Source organism: Arachis ipaensis, chromosome B04, assembly GCF_000816755.2.
Source record: "Arachis ipaensis cultivar K30076 chromosome B04, Araip1.1, whole genome shotgun sequence".
Classification (NCBI taxonomy): Eukaryota; Viridiplantae; Streptophyta; class Magnoliopsida; order Fabales; family Fabaceae; genus Arachis; species Arachis ipaensis.
In genome coordinates this window covers 105,653,142-105,671,389 of record NC_029788.2, presented here as the reverse complement: position 1 = coordinate 105,671,389, position 18,248 = coordinate 105,653,142, and the positions used below count along the sequence as shown (strand labels likewise).

The window sequence follows — 18,248 nt, the reverse complement described above, 5'->3', positions numbered from 1 at the left end:
ATGGAAAGGTGTTGTGTCACTTTTTACTAGGCTTTTTGGTACTGATGTGTCTGTTAGTTTGTTGCTCCACTGTGTTGTGTTGAGCTCTAGTGTTAAAAAAAAATAACATAGAACAACAATGAACAATATCTTACACTATAAAACAATATATTACATTATAAAACAAAAAATTGAATAGTCTACCAGCAATTAACACATTATAATCAACCAAATATAATCAATAATAAGTTTAGAATTCAACTCAACTATAACACAAATTCAACTTTAAATTTCACTATATTCCCATCACATGAAATTACTCTATCTTTCTCCCATATGCAATGAATTCAACTACTCAAGATGTATTATATGACATGAGTGGAGACTTCAGCCAAGGGAAAATTATGGTTATGCTCAACCCACTCCTGAGCAAGTTAATTATATGGAAAATTCTTCAAGAAATCCAGTAATAATCCCTATTCAAATACATTCAATCAGGGATGGAGGAATCACCCAAAAATTGGATGGAGAGAGCAACCCCAGAAGCCTTAACAGAACTTTAACAATAACTCTCAGGGCGGTTTGAATCAAAACAAGTTCAACAATTTCAATAGCCACCAATTTCAAGCTTCTCAACAACAGCAGGCGTCCACCCAGCCTCAGAATACTCCTGACTTGGCCACTCTAGTTGCAGAGCTTTTCAAGAGCACCCATAGCTTTATGCAGGAGACTATCTAGAGCTTTCATTCGGAACTTGGAAGTACAAGTGGGTCAGCTGAGCAAAAGAATACCTGAGAGACCCCCCAACACTCTTCCTGGTGACATATAGATAAACTGAAGAAGGAGGCACAAGTTGCTAAGGGGTCAGAGGAGAAAGAAACTCCAAAAAAGGCTGAAGCTGCATTATTACATGCCCCACCTAAAGCGCATATTCAAGAGCCTGAAACACCACAACCTCAGAAGCCCCAAGAGGAGACTAAGGACGGGAAGTTCTCTCAGTTCTTGGAAATCTTTAAAAAGCTACAAATAAATATTCTTTTTGCTGAGGTTTTGGAGAAAATGCCTCCCTATATGGCACTCATGAAATTCCTACTCTCTGAGAAGAAAGCCTTAAAGGGAGATGAAACAGTGGTACTGACCAAGGAGTGTAGTGCACTCATTTAGAGCAAGCTGCCTAAGAAGATGCCAGATCTAGGGAACTTTCAGATTCCATGCACTATTAGGACTATCACCTTTGACAAAGCTCTTTGTGATCTTGGCTCAAGTATTAACCTGATGCCTTTGTTCGTAATGAAGAAGCTGTAAATTCAAGAGGCACGGCCTACAAGGATAGCATTAGAGATGGCTGACAAATCTCTGAGGCAAGCGCATGGGCTAGTGAAAAATGTCTTGGTCTAGATTGGAGAGCTATTCCTCCCTGCAGATTTTGTGATATTAGATATGGGAGAGGATGCAAAGGACTCCATCATCCTAAGAAGACCATTCCTGACTACTGGGAGAGCTCTGATAGATGTTGAGAGAGGTGAATTGGTTTTAAGGCTTTATGAACTACTTGGTATTCAAGGTTTATAAACCTTCACCACTTTCTGGAGAAGGAGGTGCATGCATGCAGAGCTCATTACTCAAGCCTCCCCCTTTGTTGGAAACCCATACAGTTTTTTCCGACATCAAACCTAAGTTTGGTGTTGGGCATTCACCACCTTCTAAGGAGGGAGGAGGTCCAAGAAGAAAGTACCCAGAGACTGAAGGAAGAAGAGGATTCCTACTGAAAATTTTTCACCTGGCATAAAAATGGTGTTCACTAGAAACCCAGTCATACCTCACACAATAAATAGAATCCTGTCCCTTTAGCATGTTCTTTCATACAATAACATTTATATTTTTTAGATATTTAAGACTTCTCTACATTCCTATATATATTATAACACATGTGAAAAATAGCGGCAAAAACTTAGCGTACATTTCTAAAATTGTCGCAAATTAATAAAAAAGGAATGGTTTAGATCAACACTTATGAATGTGCATCAAAATTTGATAGGTTAATGGCAATTTTATGGAGAACTGTTGCTAAGTCAAACACTTTATAACACATATATAATATAATTAACATCATGTTCTTTTCTCAATATCAGAAACTCGCACGAAAGATGAGTGGAAGGAAAAAAGAATTCCTATACAAAAATGGTCAATAAACAAATAGAACACAAAATTTTACATTGGTTGTAAACAACACAAAATATAATCAAAACTATGTACTCATGTATATGAAGAATCATATCTATGCACAGTCTCGTATCTCTCCTCCCTAGAAGAGAAGTAAATTAAATTGAGGATGAAGTTACTTGGATGAAGCTTCACCCTTCTTCTCAGAGAGGTACCTAATAATTATATCAAAATGTCTATTAATGTAAGCTCAAATATATAAGATAGAATTATTAGTAGAGGTACTCCATACTAATAAAACTTGCAAAACTATAATAAGCACGCAGAGATTATATAAGAGTCAGCAATACTATAAAAAGAGACGACAATACACAATGACGTATCTAAAAAATTTTGTCAGTGATTAACTAACTAATAAATTAAAAATAATAATTTAAATAATAACAGATAAAAAAAATACACAAGAATATAATTACAAAATAAATGCATAACAATTGAATAAATTAAAAAGTATAACAAAATAAAGATCAACCTTTAATAAATTAAAAAGAAAATTGAAAAATTCTAAACTCTGACAATGTTGCAACTTGCAAAATACCAAACACTAAACTCTAAAGATGCTGCAACATGCAAAACACCAAATACTAAAGTACCAACAATAGTCTATTAAAAATCTAACGTCACAAAATCAAAATCAAATTCATTAATCAAATACAATTTCAAAATCAATATATAAAACAAAATAAGAAGTTGTTGATAAAAGTAACAGTGAAATCATAGTCCATATACACACTACTAAAGAACTACTACTTTGGCTATAATTTCTTCTTATTTCAAGTAAAGTTAACCACACGAATAAAAAAAAATGCAATAAGACATAAGAGTTTAATTTCCTCTACCTACATAAACTAACTTTCACTTTATAAGAGTTTAATTATTTTTTATTAAATAATTAATATAATATTTTATAATATGGTGGGATCTTTTAATTTTCTTTTCATTTATGTAGGGACACTGTGACCAAGAGAATAAATTGTGAGTAGAGTCAAATTCATGTATACTATGGGGGCAAATAAATTTTTTTACTATGCACTAAATGAAAGTTTTTGAAAAGTCAGTGCCCCCACAATGCACTACTTAAATCCGGCCCTGGCAATATATGATATGGTTCATTAAAATGGGTATGAAATTAAGATGAATAATAAAAAGTTTAAAATAACAAAAAGATGAAATGAAGTTATTTTAATACTACTAGGACAATAATATTGTAGACATATAGTACAGCCTCATTGGAAGCATGGCAAGCAAGAAGCAGATAGTTTCTTGGTTTTACCATCCATGCAAATCTCATGAATAATGCTGAGTACACACACATCACTGCACTATCAAACATTATAATTAAAATCAAGAAATTAAAGACGCAAACTAATGTTAGTTTCAACATGTCATATAAGAACATTATATTATTTCAAGTTAACAAAAATAATAACCAGATTATAATTTTCAACCTGCTGTCATGTTGCCAGAGATCATTTCTGGAGGTTTTTTCATGTCCGCCAATCCCTTTAAACCAAACATATAGATGAAAATATTTAGTCTTAATGTTGATCATTTTAGATGAGACCTTTTGATAGTGGTTATTAGAATAATAGGGTATCATATGAAAATGAGATGCTTGAAGATAAGGGCAAATTATATACTGATTTTTCCGTCCTTAAGGCTTTGTAAAATTCATATGACATGATGATCTACTCCCCTAATTATTAGCCTTCTTTGGGGTAAGTTAACGTAAAGTTTGAATGGATATTCAAATATGGAAGATATTATTTGTATATTAGAATGAGAAAAGTTTAAAGATTAATTAACAATTTTAATTTATATTGGTCAATATTTTAATTAATAATTTCATATTTTTAGTCTAATATTATATTTTTAACTAATATTTTTAAATATTATTAGTTAATTGCTGACTACAAACAATAAATTATGATGATTCTATAGTATTGCTCTATTTAGAATTGGTGTACAAGTTTTTAGACACACACTTTATAACTATTGATTCAATTGTATAATTCACGCTTTTATTTTCATCTGTTCTATTCTTAAATTTAATAGCCGGTTCAAATAACATACACTGAAATAAGTATATAAATAGGAGTCTATGGTATCAATGAGTACAGTAACTAAATAACGTTAGCAATTATTAAAAAGTATTGCTAAAATTAAAAATATATTTTTTCTAACATTTTTTATTTTTATTTTCAAATTGAAATACTGTTAAATTAAAAAAAAAATATTACTTTAATTTTAACAATATTTTTTAAGTATTACTAAAATTATATAGTCATTATAACTACTATAATGATAAACATACATAATAGCAACGTATATATATGCACCATATAAATATCTTTTTCCAGTATTTAATATCATGTTTAAAAAAAATGCAAAAGTATCAAGTATATTGTTATTTGAATTTTAATCAAATTGTAAGGAAGATTAAATCAGTAGTGTAATTTGTTCTCTTGAAAAAAATTCACTATAAGTATAAATAGAGAGAATGAAAGTAGTGTGACATACAGCAGCCACAAATCCCCAATTAGCAACAGGTCCCCAGAAGTGTGTTGTTTTGGGACCAACTGGACTATTTAAAAATGCTCGAAAAGAGGAACCCATGATCTGATCGTTAATCCTGGTCGATGCTTGAACAATTCTGATATATATTGTCAATGAACATAAGTTAGGCAATTAAATAATATGGTAAACAAAAAATATTATGTGAACACAAAAATCAACTACTAAATTAGTTATAATGTATTTATGTATAAATATATGTGTTATTTAATTTATTTTTAATGTATATTTTATATGAGTGATTGATTTAATAGATAATTTTATATGTATGCATAATAATATGCTTGTAGTTGTATAATAAATAATGTATCATATCAATAATATAATATTATTATGAAAGAATTTTCTTTTCCTTTTTCTTTTCTTGTTTAATTGAGTTTAGGAGAAAGAAAAATGTCATTGCTCAGTTACTTGTTAGAATAAGGCCAGATTTGATCAATTATTATTGTAGTTCTTTACAAGAACATCAACTTATGAAACTTTTAAGACAAATGTAATAGCATAAATAACACCTAATAAACAATGGTTATGATTGGTTAGGCCAATGATGATCAAGCAATCAAGCATGGGCTGAGGTAACAAAGAAACAATACAAGTTCACCTTATATATATAAATATAACAAAAGATTTCCTCAAGTAGAAGACAATCACATCTACCATGTTGATTTAGAACAGTAACATGATGGCTAATAAGAAAGATAATGAGTTCACCTGATGGTTAATTAAGCCTCTTGGAGCAAGAAAGTTACGAAAAATTAAATGAGAAAGTACATAGACAAAAGGGAAGAAAAGCTAAGCCAAAGAGAGAGTAGTTGAATTGAATTTCTTAGACATTAATTAAGAACTCGTCAAATAAGTATTTTTATGTTGGATGGTAAGGAAAAGGAATAGGGGTAGTAAGGTGTGGAGGACCATAGGACCAAACTAGATTCGCCATCCACCATTAACCAACTTTAACGACAAGGTGGCTATATTAATTAACTTTTATTAATATGGGCTTCAAAGTTAGAAGGCCATGTTCATTAACTTGTTGGATCGGAGTTCAATGTGAATTTCGCATTAAGCCTAAAGAATAAAGATTATGACCTAAGAGGTGTTCAGTGTCCAGCGTCTAATGTTAAATTATAAAAAGTTAAAAATAGGAATATGAAGGATAGTGATAGCTTAGACTCAAAGAAATCGGAATAACAAGACTTGAATTATGTTATAACTACTCCACTTGTAACAGATTTCTATTATTAATTCTAGGTAGTTATTCTGTTTAGTCTAACTAATATAAATAGCATTAGTGTATCACAATTTCTAAGGATATCATTCATTCATGTACATTCACTAAATACAAGAGTTCTATTCAGTATCACTCTATTCTTTATAATTCTCTTACCTTCAAATCTTGGAACCATTGCTAGTTTTTCTTCAGTTTTTCAATTCTGCAGCAATCTTGACATGGTATCCAAAACCACATAGTTGCAACTATGGCAATGATCTTAGCTAGTCCTTCCAATTCAAAGTATCTTCTACCAATGATCTCAGACAAGCTCGACGAAAACGATTTTCTAACATGGAAACAAGCTGCAATCATCATAGTTGAAAGTCAGAATCTTAAAGGCTACTTTAAGAAAAACATCCTTGAACAAATGATTGATTCAGGAGATCCAGCAAAGTCATCAATGCAAAGACAAAATAAAAAACTTACAAGGAATGCTCCAAGATAAGTCACTGATGACATGACTACTTGCATCTTTATATACAAGCTTTAAGAACAAGGCAGTTCATTGCAAATACTTCTATGAAATGTGGGAAACGATTATTGAGTATTTCACATCATCATCAAGAGTAAGCACCAAAAAAAAAAAAACTTGAATGCTATCAGGGACGTTAGCGGCGGATTTACTGTCGGATTTGGTTTTATGACGATAAATTCGCCGGTAATAATTGGAGAAAAAACAAGAAAAATTGTCGTCGAGATTACCGTGAGATTTACTGTTGGATTTATCCGCCGGTAATTCCTAATTCGTGCAACGCTGCATTTTGGTCACTTTCAAAGCATTATTGTCGGATTTTTTCGCCGGTAAAGCTGACGGTAATCTTACCCTAAATTCGAACTGCAAATCCTCTCCCTTCATTTTCGAACATCTCTCTCTCTCTAACACATACAAATAACCTCCAGCAGGCCCTCCACCAGCGTTGGCCACCACCAACAACGTTCAAAGACTGCATGGACTCCTTGCGTCGCATTGGTCACTAATTTTTATCTCTACTGACAACATTTTTTTGAATCTATCACTGTATATTAATGTCTCTTATATAATTTTTGCATGTTTGTTATAGTTTTGCAAGTTTTATCAGTATGGAGTACTTCTACTAATAATTCCATCTTATATATTTGAGCTTAAATTGATAGATATTTTGATATGATTATTAGGTACCTCTTTGAGAAGAAGGGTGAAGCTTCATCCAAATAACTTCATCCTCAATTTAATTTGCTTCTCTTCTAGAGAGGAGAGATATGAGATAGTGTGTATATATATGATTCTTCATATACATGAATACATAGTTTTGATTATATTCTATGTTGTTTACAACCAATGTAAAATATTGTGTTCTATTTGTTTATTGACCATTTTTGTATAAAAATTTTTTCCTTCCACTCTTCTTTCATGCAGAGTTTTTGATATTGAAAAAAGAACACGATGTTAATTATACTAGCGTTTGACCCGTGCAAATGTACAGGACCACAAAATCTTTTTTACCACATAAATTTCTTTGGTCTCGAGAAATTTTTAATTTCCTATCATACGAAGGATTCTGTAAAAAAATATTCAAGAACAAGTTTTTATCATCTGTTCATACAAAAATTTGACAATAACATAAGTTCAAATATTTACTTTTTTAATAGTATCACCAAAAAAAATTTTAAGTCATCACACGGATAATATTCAGTTATATACTACAAAATATTAATCCACTGAAAAAAGTCAACAACAGAAACATATATATCCTCCACAACAAAATAAGTAGCTAGTTGGTATGGTAGAAGTTAAACCTAAACACAAAAAACAAAAAAAAAAACAAATTACAATGCATGCTAATAAACAAAGTGTAATTTGCCCCCTCCACAAACACTTCACCATAAGTGCTGGTTGAGAGATGCAATCTTCTCGAAATAAAGAGGAACATCATTTCCAATTTAGCTTTAAGAATACAAATACACTTATTATATATTGAACAACGATAAAGGAAGTTGCTTTAAGACTTGCAATGGCATGTAAGGCATAACTAGTTGAACTCTTAATAACATCATCAAAGTACTTCCTTTTGTTCTTTATGGTAACATTCAAATCTCACCATGCAACAGAAGCACCAACGATCTTATGAAGAAGAACTGCAGCTTCCAATATATATGAACCATATGGAGATACCAAAGAGCCACAATTGAGCTCCGAAAGCGAAAATGAAACTAAGGTTGTAACATTGATAGTGTCTCCTCCTTCATCAACTTTAACTTTAACACTAGTGTCTTCCCATTCAGATGAGTCCTGAAATGAGATTAGTTATGAAAGAGAATATGATTTTTTGAGGTAGAACTTGACGACACCTACTTGCTAGGCTACTTGCAGATGATGAAAAAGACCGATATAAATCGAATTGAAACTATATTTCTTCTATGAATCAAAATCTAAATACCATAGAAATGCAACACAACCCTGTTGTTACATACATTTTTTGTATATAATCAAAATCTCGTGGTCAATGAAAAATTTATTTCATCAACCACCTATCATGCAAGTCAGACATTTCAGTTAAAAGCTTAATATATAAAAAGTGATAAAATTTATGACCAAGTTGAAAATCTAAAAAAAATCAACAAGAAAAATCTTGTAGAATACATATTTGGAAAATAATACAAAATACAAATAACTAAAATGATTGATTGTCTTTACTCTTTACTTCAAGTAAAAAGAATATAGTTTAAAGTGAGCAAAGAAAGTAAAGCGGGGTCTTCAAACAAATACAAATATTAAAAAAAATTAACAGAAAAGAAGAATTAGTAGGGTGAGAGATAAATTATTCCTAAAAATGAAAAGTTGTTGAATAAATTATAAAATAATGCCAACATGGATATGCATGTATTTAGCAACAATAAAACAAGAGAAAATATCTCGATTCCAAATTTTACTTATAGGACATGGTACAAGAAATGAAGATAGAATTTATTTCATTTGAATGATATCACTACAAAAAAAGAGTTTAAAATGGCATTGATATTACGGCGGTTTTAAAGAACCGCCGTAATACCCGATTATTATGGCATTTTTGGTTGTTGCCATAATTAACTTTGTGTTTGGTGGCGGTTCTGGTGATTATGGCGGTTTTGAACCGCCGTTTTCACACGTATATAAAAGAAAAGAATTGCAACCCTAGCTAGCTCATTAAACGAAACGTTATGGCGCTCTCAATCTCCCTTCTCTCTCTCCTTCGTCTCCTCCGACAACGCTGTTCTTCCCTCTCGGCTTCTCCTCTCTCCGCCGGTTACGATTTCTCTAGGTACTTCTCCCTCTTCCGAGGCTTCCCGATCTTCGCATAGAATTCTTTGCTGTTCTTGAAAGTAGTAAGATCGTCAATTATCTCCTTCTTCTTCTCCGGATCCATGGCAACCGTCTTGAACGTTGCAGGGTGCTCGAAAATCACGTGACTCCACTTGCCAATCTTGTTTGAATATTCTCCACCGCCATTGGTGTAAAGCTTCCTCTGCCTCTTCCCCATGGAAATAGCCTTTCCTTCGTCAAGAACATACTTGAAGGAGAAACCGAAACTGAAATTACATGATTTTTTCGTTTTTGTTCGGGTTATGGTTTCAAAATTGTTTTTGTTGCTGATTTTTGGGGGTTTTTGTTTCTCTGCAGCTCTGTGATCGGGTCTTGTGTTGAAGCATTCGATTGACGTTGGAGCGGGGGTGATTGACGCCGATCGGGTCTTGTGTTCAACCAGTCGATGATCTCAGATCTTGGATCTTAGATCTTCCTTCCTCATATCTACCGTCGACACTGCTTGCAAAGCCGGCAAGGTTGTTTTCGTAACCTTACCCCCTCCTCTCTCTCTCTCTCTCTCTCTCTCTCTCTCTCTCAGATCTAGTGCCAATGTCTAGTGTTCTAAACTAGTTATGTTGATTAAAGACCACTTGTTATTTGAACTGGTTTTGTTATGTTGATTCAAGTATCTAGTGTTCTGACTTGTTTAAATTTGCATTTGTATCCGTTTCTGATTTAGACAAGTTTGGGTTTGTTAATTGAGATGTATTAAATTTTATATATCTTCCAATTTAGGTTATCATAGCAACTTGTATTTCAGGCTACACCAAGACTTAGCGAGGATAAAGTCAAGCAGTGTGTTGATCCAAAACTTGGAGCAGAATATCCACCCAAAGCAATTGCTAAGGTGTTACTCTTATTGCTGAATGAGTTTTATTTATTTATTTTATTGGTTTTGGAAGTAGGGGTGTCATTTTCTTGTGTGGATTGAGCATGAGTTTGAATCTGAAAGCTTCGTATGATGGTATATGCTTCTTGTCATTCTTCTTTTAGTTGGTTTGGAAGATTTGTGGTGGCTTGTCTAGGTTTTAGGTTTATGAATTATTATGCTTCTCTTGCTGTTGCATGGAATTTTTATTTGTTTATTGTGTGATTGTATAGTTTTTCTTATATGACTATTAATGGGAGAAGGGTTAGTGAAGCTTGTGGGTACAATGATTATTTGTTCTGGAGGTAGGAAATTGTTCTGGGTACAGTTTAATTTGGACTTGTGCGCTTCTAGTGTGCAGTAAAATGTTTTTGATATACAGCTGGTTGTTCTTATTATCTTATAGAAGAAATTTACTAACTACTCTCTACATAGAAACTGTATATAAAAAGCTTTTTCACAAGCCTCACTCACATCCTGAATTATCTGCAGATTTCAGTATCAAATTCAACATGAGCTGCATTCATGATGGCTGAATTTATCTTTGCTGCAGTTTTTGAGCTTATTAACTAGTCAAAAATTGACATTGATTATAGTTGTTGCTGTTGCACTCAATTGCAAACTGATTTTAATAACTCACTGCAACTTGAATGCTTTCAAATGACATATTGTAAAAAGGAAAAAAGAAAAATAAAATAACTAACTTAATTTTTTGATCTCTAGAGTCAATTTTAAAGTGCATTCTATTTAATTTGAGCATCTCTCTACCTAATTAGCTTTCATGCTTGTAATCACGTGAATTCATTCGTTCTTCAAAGAAGTGGATCTTATATAAATGGTTGTGATAAAGTCTTTTAATTATTGCAAGTTGATTAACAGTTTCTTTGGTTTTTCTGCATGCATACCTTTAATGTATTTTGTCTTTATAAACAGGAAGTATTAAACTATAAGATAGCAGCTCGACCTGAAAGGCGTCGTCAATTTGAAAAAGAGCTTACTTCTCAAATAGAGATTGCTCTATATTTAATCTGAGTTTCTTTCTTACAGTATTTAATCTGGCTTTTTGTTGGTTGAGCAATGAAATGTAGGAAGGAAGATATCTGAGTAGCAAATTAACCAGTGCTGTTCACTTGCATATTTAAAAAACATCTGTTCTGATGTTGCTGACCAGTGTCTCCAATGTTCTAATAGTACTAGTTAAAGATACTAAAAAAAAGTATATTTTCAGAAGTTTTTTCTTTTTTTGCCTTTTTCCAATACATTGAAAACTTATCTATTTCACATCTCCAGCATGAAGCTTCCTTTTTTTTAATCCTTAATCAGTGCTCTTTTAATTTCACAATGTTCACAGTACTTATGCTTCAATATATCTGTATGAGTTTAATAGTTTTCTTCAGATCCTGAGTGAAGACAAATAAGAAGTAAAAGATTAAAAAAAAAAGGAAGTGTGTTAGTCTTTAATTAGAAGAGTGATGAGTGGATGAATTAAGAGTGGAAGGAAGGAAGATTATGAAGGGTAAAATAGTTTGCCTTAAGTATGATTGAGCCATATAGGAAGGTTCTGAACTTTTGAAACATTTGACAATTTCTGTTTGTATATGTTTGCCTTAAGATGCTAATCTTTCAATATAGAAGAAAAGCCAAAAACGATTTTTCATGATGTAGCCATAAATGGACTTAGGAGAGTAGGAATTCTTCTCATTTATTTTGGGGTCTTTGCTTAGTATCCTCAAAAGTCCAAACTCAGCAAACCAGACTCCATTGCTGTCCTTGGAATTTTTTTGTTTATCTCTTTTAATTCCTTTTGAATGCTAAATAGATCAAGAAAGGTCATAATGAAAATATCCTCAAATGAAAGTGTTAGGCTACAAGCAACTTTTACATGCTTTCTAGCATTTGTTATATAGAAAGCAATTTATGTTCTTCAAACTGATATTTTTGGGTTAAGAAAGAGTTGGTTCATGTAAAGTTCAATCATTCATGCTCCTATATTTATAATATAAATGTTCAATTCTTGTGCAATATATAGTGTGCTTGTGCATTGTATATGTTGCAATCCTAATACGCTGATGGGTGTGCTATAAGCCATTTATGTGTCTTCGCTTGCTGAATTTACATTTTAGGAAGGATAATACATTAACATATCTTCCATTTCTTTCTTTATATATATTTTAACTTTTAATGTTCCTTGTCAGTGTTTGTCTGTCTGTATTTCTGTATATCTCCCATGCACCGTATTCATCCAATATAAAGTTGAGATGAAGAATTGGGGATTATGTGTCAAAGTTTATTATATTAAATTTGGATGATTGTTTTATTTCAGTGATTTTATTTTTAGTATATATAATATATTTATATTTATTAAAAGTGGAAAAGGAAGAAACTGTTTATACCTCTTCTAAAGAATTTTTGTTCTAATCCTTTTGTTTAGAGATGAGGGAATAGTTGTTAAAGACCTCGGTTCTAAATGGGAGCCTAGTGATCGAAGTGGAAAGTGGCTAAAATTGAAGCCTGAGTGATATCATTCACTACAGTTGGATATTAGATTGCTGCTCACAAAAGAAGCTTGTCCCCTTACAGCCAAAGTGAGTTTCATGACTGAATATGAACTTCTTTACATCCTGTTAAGCTCTTCTGATGATACGTTGCCTTAAATATTTCCTATAAAAGGTACTTCCTCTTCCTATCTGAAGTAACAAGGAAGAAGTTACAAGAAGAAATTGACGAGTTCTCTGACTCTTACTACATGTATATTGATCTTGGAGTCAGGGTAAAATGGCGGTTTAAAAATACCATTTTAACCAACCAAAACGCTACTGTCAGGGTAAAAATGGCGGTTCAAAAATGCCGTTTTAACCAACTAAAACGCCACTCTGTCAGGGTAATAATGGTGGTTCAAACCGCCGTTTTAACCTATCCAAAAACCGCCATTTTAACCCTGGAAATAACGGCGGTTTGAACTGCCATTTTAACCAACCAAAACGCCACTCTGTCAGGATAATAATGGCGGTTCAAACCGCCGTTTTAACCTATCCAAGAACCGCCATTTTAACCCTGGAAATAACGGCGGTTTTGAACCGCCGTTTTAACCTATTCAAAAACCGCCGTTTTAACCCAGAAAATTGTGGCGGTTTTCAAAAAACCGCCGTAATAACCAGAATGGCGCCCAGAATTACGTCGCTTCACGAAACCGCCATTACGGGTAATAATGGCGGTTCAAACCGCCGTAATTACCCAAAAAAACCGCCGTCCAAATTTTTTGTAGTGTATATTTATTTGAATCAAACTCTTTGGTGAAAAAGGTGACTAATTAGGGAACCATGTTTTGATTTTTTTTTATGGGTTTTAATTTCAAAAGAGTGAAAGTCCAGGCACAATTTATTATGCAAAATATCATCTATAGTCAAAGTATTAGCATATGACATAAACAACAATGACAAGTAATTTTTTGTTTTCTAGTGAATAAAATACAAATAAAATTCTACAATCATGTAAAAAAAATGTAATCTAGTAAAAATACATGAGACAAATTTAGGATTGAAATTTTGATTTTTTTTTCTTTTATAATTTATGAACACTCACGACAGTTCCAGAACTTTAGGGAGTAAGCACAGTAACAACATATACATCCTTCCCAAACCAACAAAACCTGAAAATACCAAAAGCGACATAAACAATAAATAACTAAGTAAACATATCAAACACTTTATCAAACTAACCACAATAATCAACTAAAGAAAAACTCAAACACTATATCAAACTAATATTAAATTCCTAATTAATCTTCTTGGCTGCCACTGGCTTCTATCTTTCTTATGCCTACATCATAACAAAATAATATATAGGGGTCAACCTACAATCTGTTGCTTAGTCATCATAAATAATCCCTAAATCTTTCATAAAAAAAATTAATTGATGCCTTAAATCAGTAAATTGAAACATCACCAACAAGATTCAGTCACATATCTTGACAGAAAGCCTAAAAGCATGATAATTCAGTCGCATATTCTTAAACTATCATCTTTTAGTTTATCACGTCTACCAAGTACCAACTACCAAGTGCTCACTCACAACATATTCCAAAATGTCATACTCTAATTGTTGAAAGAGGGAGAGGAAAAAAATAAGTAAATGAATTTTCAAGTTAAAAACCATCTGCGAATAAGAAAACAACTTCACATGCACCGACATAGAGAATGCACAAAAGAAATATAAAATGGAGAACCACCCCATCCATAAAGAAAAAATATGATAACATTTTCATGAACTATCTCAAGTTTATTGGGTATAGGCACATAAATGATTTTCTACCTTTATATGAGGGTAATTTACATTGATAAAATAAATAAAGTTTAAAATTACGCAAATGTCCTAAATCAAAATTGGTTACATGCCCTGTCCTGAACACCTTTATATAAATTGAATTAAATTGACTTGATTTATGCTATTTACATGTAAATCGTATACAGAAGTGTTTAGGACAGGACGTGTAACCAATTTTGGTTTAGAACATCTACATAATTTTGAACTTCATTTATTTTATCAACGTGAATTTCCCAAACCACCAACCAAAAGCCTCATATGGGTTTGAAGCATTTACAATGTGTGCCAAAATTTAGCTTTTACTTAGAAGAATGAAAGATTACAATAATCAAATTCTAAACCTCTTACTCATAGAAGAAGCTCTCATGCCTATCATGAACTATCTATCCCAAAAGTTTTGGGTGTTGAATAAAGGTAAATGAATAGACAAAATAATTTTACATTTTGACATCATAATCAGAACAAATGAAGCAGTTACTAATCAGACCACCCGACGTCATTGATAGATGGATCCAATGAACATGGGAATAAAGCGAAAGAAACAAAGAATTCATAGAGACCTAATCAAATACTTAAATGGATCTACTACAGGAGTAATCATGTCTCTGTACGTCTCAATCTACATTCACGCAGAGAAAAATCAATGTGATAGAATGTACATCATCGATATCATGCAGTGCTCAAGTTTCAATAGTAACGTTTAACTAAATCAGCACTTAATGAACAATTGTTCATAGGACAGTCATAGGGTTAGCATGAGCTAATTTTGCAACCATTCAACCTAGCTGTTATGACATATTTAATACAGGCCAGATACTTCAAAAACTGGGGGAGGAGAGAAGTTCTTAAATTCCTATTTCAGTCCAAAATAGTTCACTAATATAAATAAGCATCTAAAAATTTTCACTTTAAGATGCAGGACATTCAAAGGTCCTAACTCCTCAAAGGTGCTACATTGTTTCCTTCTTGTAACTCAAGGTCAAGATTTCTTTCTTTCCTCTTAAAATCTATTCATCAAACTCCATTATTTCACTTTACTATGTATTTATGAAGAGAAAAAAAAAGAGTAGAAGTAAAAGTAAAAAAATAAAATGAAATAAAATTCATTTTACATGTTTTAAGCATTTCAATGGATTAACCAGCAAGCCACTACACGCCAAGGAAATGCTCAAATCTGGAATGGACAACACTTGGATAAACCAGATTCACCAAACCTGAAACATAAACCAAATTGATCTATTTAAAAATTGATTACCCTTCTTGGGTTGTTGGAGAAGTTTAGAACATTCCATAACTCCATTGAATACTTTTTACTGCCACAATTAATTGTACTCAAGTGTAATGAAAAACCTGCTTTTTCATGCAATGATTACTTCCATTCCAGTATAATAAAAAGGAATCAATAAATAAATAAAAAATAAAAAACCAAAAGAGAAAAAATTTTACAATAAAAAAGTTAAACACAATTGAATACAGAGTACTAGGGGTGTTCGCGGTGCGGTTTGGTTCGGTTTTTGAGAAAAAGTCATCCGATCCGATCGTCTAATTAAACTGCGGTTCGGTTTGGTTCGGTTTTTTGTTAAGGCCATCCAAACCAAACCAAACCAATTAAAATCGGTTTGGTTTGGTTCGGTTTGTTCGGTTTTTTCAATCAATTCAAAAAAATACTACCATACTATTATGCAAAGTCATAACATTGAAATCGACAAACAGAAATACACAATAGCTAACAAAGTCTTGATCTAATGAAATTTAACGACAACAGAATTCAAGTACGACAATTAAAGAAGTTTAATAGTTCAACAATCAATACAACTGAAAATAAAAATAAATTGTCATTAAACTGATAGCAAAGTTATGGTGTCTTCTCCAACAAAATAGCTAAACTTCTTAACGCAAACCAATTTGGCTTACTCATAATCAAGGCTTTCAATAGGGCAGAGGTTGGCACCAATTATAGCAATCTGGGAGGTTGTGTGTCCTTTTAACAAGCAGTGGCTCTGCATATGACATGTTCCTTTCCAAAAACTCCGACCAATTCCTCCGAATTTCGCCCTTCCCATCCAACAATACACCTTCATTTTCAATGTCATGTAGTACATCACCATCACCATTGCTTACACCATCTTGTTTGTTCTCCATCTCCTAAAGTCGTAACAAAAACTACTTCACTTTTGGGTGAGTGCCACAAAGTTGTATTAATCAGAACCTGCAATTAAATTACCAACTTCACACTAAGCATGTGATCTTATATCATATAGCACATTCACAACACCAAATGTGGACAATTTATTTTTATTTTTTCTGGATCAACAAACAGTTGGCAAAACATGTGACAGATATTATTTTGAAGGGTACAGCTCATAACACACAAGTTCTCAAATGTAAACCACAGTAATCAACAGTGTATAATCCAAGATACTATGGATAAGTGTTGGATCAACAAACAAATCCAAAATGAGAAGAACATGAAAAGCAAGTTCCTTGATTTCATGCATGCAGCAAAATCTGTTAAGGGTATGAGTAGAAACCAGAAACTATGTGATCAAGCGAAGTATATCCACTGTTAGTAACCCATCTTTTAGATCCAATCAAAACTTGAACTTTGCTGGTTTTGCCTAAAAAAAAATTGGCAATCAAATCCAGGAAGCAATTGAACAATAAAATGAACAATAAACTGAGACAAGCAATTGAATAATAAAAGCAACCAGCAAGGCAGCTTTACCTAATAATAAAGTAATTCATCAATAATTCATACCAAGTTACCAACTTTACCTAATACACTCAAACAGAAAGTAGCAACAATACACCAGTAAACAGCAAATGGTAACCATTACCTGAATTGGTGGCTCAGTCTCCATATTGACTTGGGAGGAAGGCTGAGTGGGAGACTGGGCGGTGCTGGATTGAACTGATGATCGGCCAGAACCCAGAAACGCTGCTGGGTGGTGGCGTCTCAACGGCGACGGCGTGGTGCTGTGCTGCCCTGTTGAGTTAGTGGGCGACGGCGTCGTGTTGTGCTCTCTCTTCTGGGTCAGTGCTGTGCTGCCTTCTGGGTCAGTGGGTGGCGTCTCCACGAAGAGGAAGGCTTCGGCGCCGGGATTCGGAGGAGCGAGAGCGACTGAGTAGTGAGAGATTGGGAAGATTTGGGTGCGCAAGTTAGGGATTGGGGATTTGGAGAAGAGGGAGCGAGAGTGACTGAGTAGTAGAGACTAGAGAGCGCATGTTAGGGATTGGGGATTTGGGGGTTAGGGTCAGGGACGGCTGGGACGCTCTCACACTCGCGCAGCAGCTTAAACAGCAAAATAGATTTTTTTTCGGTTTTTCAGTTTTCGGTTAATTCGGTTCTCAGTTTTTTCGGTTCGGTTCGTCGGTTTAGTTCGGTCCGGATCGGTTTTGAACACCCCTACAGAGTACACACTCCACAGATGAAAACTACTTTAGCTTACTAAATTTACCATGTGACTCTAAAGCAATTAAATGAGTATAGTAGATGACCAAGTTGATGATGCACTAAACATGAAAATGATACACTTTGATAAAAACATAAGATCAATACAAAAATAGACATAAATAATTAACTTGCTTTCATAAGATCTCCCCGCCCCCCCCATCGCACCACGTTAATTTGTATATAGTTTCATTAACACAAATAAAATTAAAACAACAAATATAAAATCAAAAAATAA

General features: G+C 33.1%; 1 protein-coding gene and 2 long non-coding RNA genes across 3 annotated transcripts; 1 reads left to right on the top strand and 2 right to left on the bottom strand.

The window, feature by feature from the left end:
* LOC107636901 (mitochondrial pyruvate carrier 1-like) lies at positions 3,380–4,860 on the bottom strand. Its single transcript, XM_016340373.2, has 3 exons — positions 4,723–4,860; positions 3,651–3,705; positions 3,380–3,519 (listed from the first exon to the last, which is right to left on the bottom strand). The coding sequence occupies exons 1-3, from the start codon at positions 4,816–4,818 to the stop codon at positions 3,380–3,382; spliced, it is 291 nt and encodes a 96-aa protein (XP_016195859.1). The 5' UTR covers positions 4,819–4,860.
* Positions 9,806–10,340, top strand: LOC110270739. The gene is made up of 2 exons (XR_002360376.1): positions 9,806–9,844; positions 10,129–10,340. It is a non-coding gene; the product is annotated as an uncharacterized LOC110270739 (long non-coding RNA).
* On the bottom strand, positions 16,238–17,848 carry LOC107637981. The gene is made up of 2 exons (XR_001619661.2): positions 17,397–17,848; positions 16,238–16,768 (listed from the first exon to the last, which is right to left on the bottom strand). It is a non-coding gene; the product is annotated as an uncharacterized LOC107637981 (long non-coding RNA).

Coding starts and splice junctions, on each gene's coding strand:
- LOC107636901 (XM_016340373.2), bottom strand. CDS start 4,818: ATGGGTTCCTCTTTTCGAGCATTTTTAAATAGTCCAGTTGGTCCCAAA. Junction 3,706..4,722: donor ATTGGGGATTTGTGGCTGCT/GTATGTCACACT, acceptor TTTGGTTTAAAG/GGATTGGCGGACATGAAAAA. Junction 3,520..3,650: donor CTCTGGCAACATGACAGCAG/GTTGAAAATTAT, acceptor TTGATAGTGCAG/TGATGTGTGTGTACTCAGCA.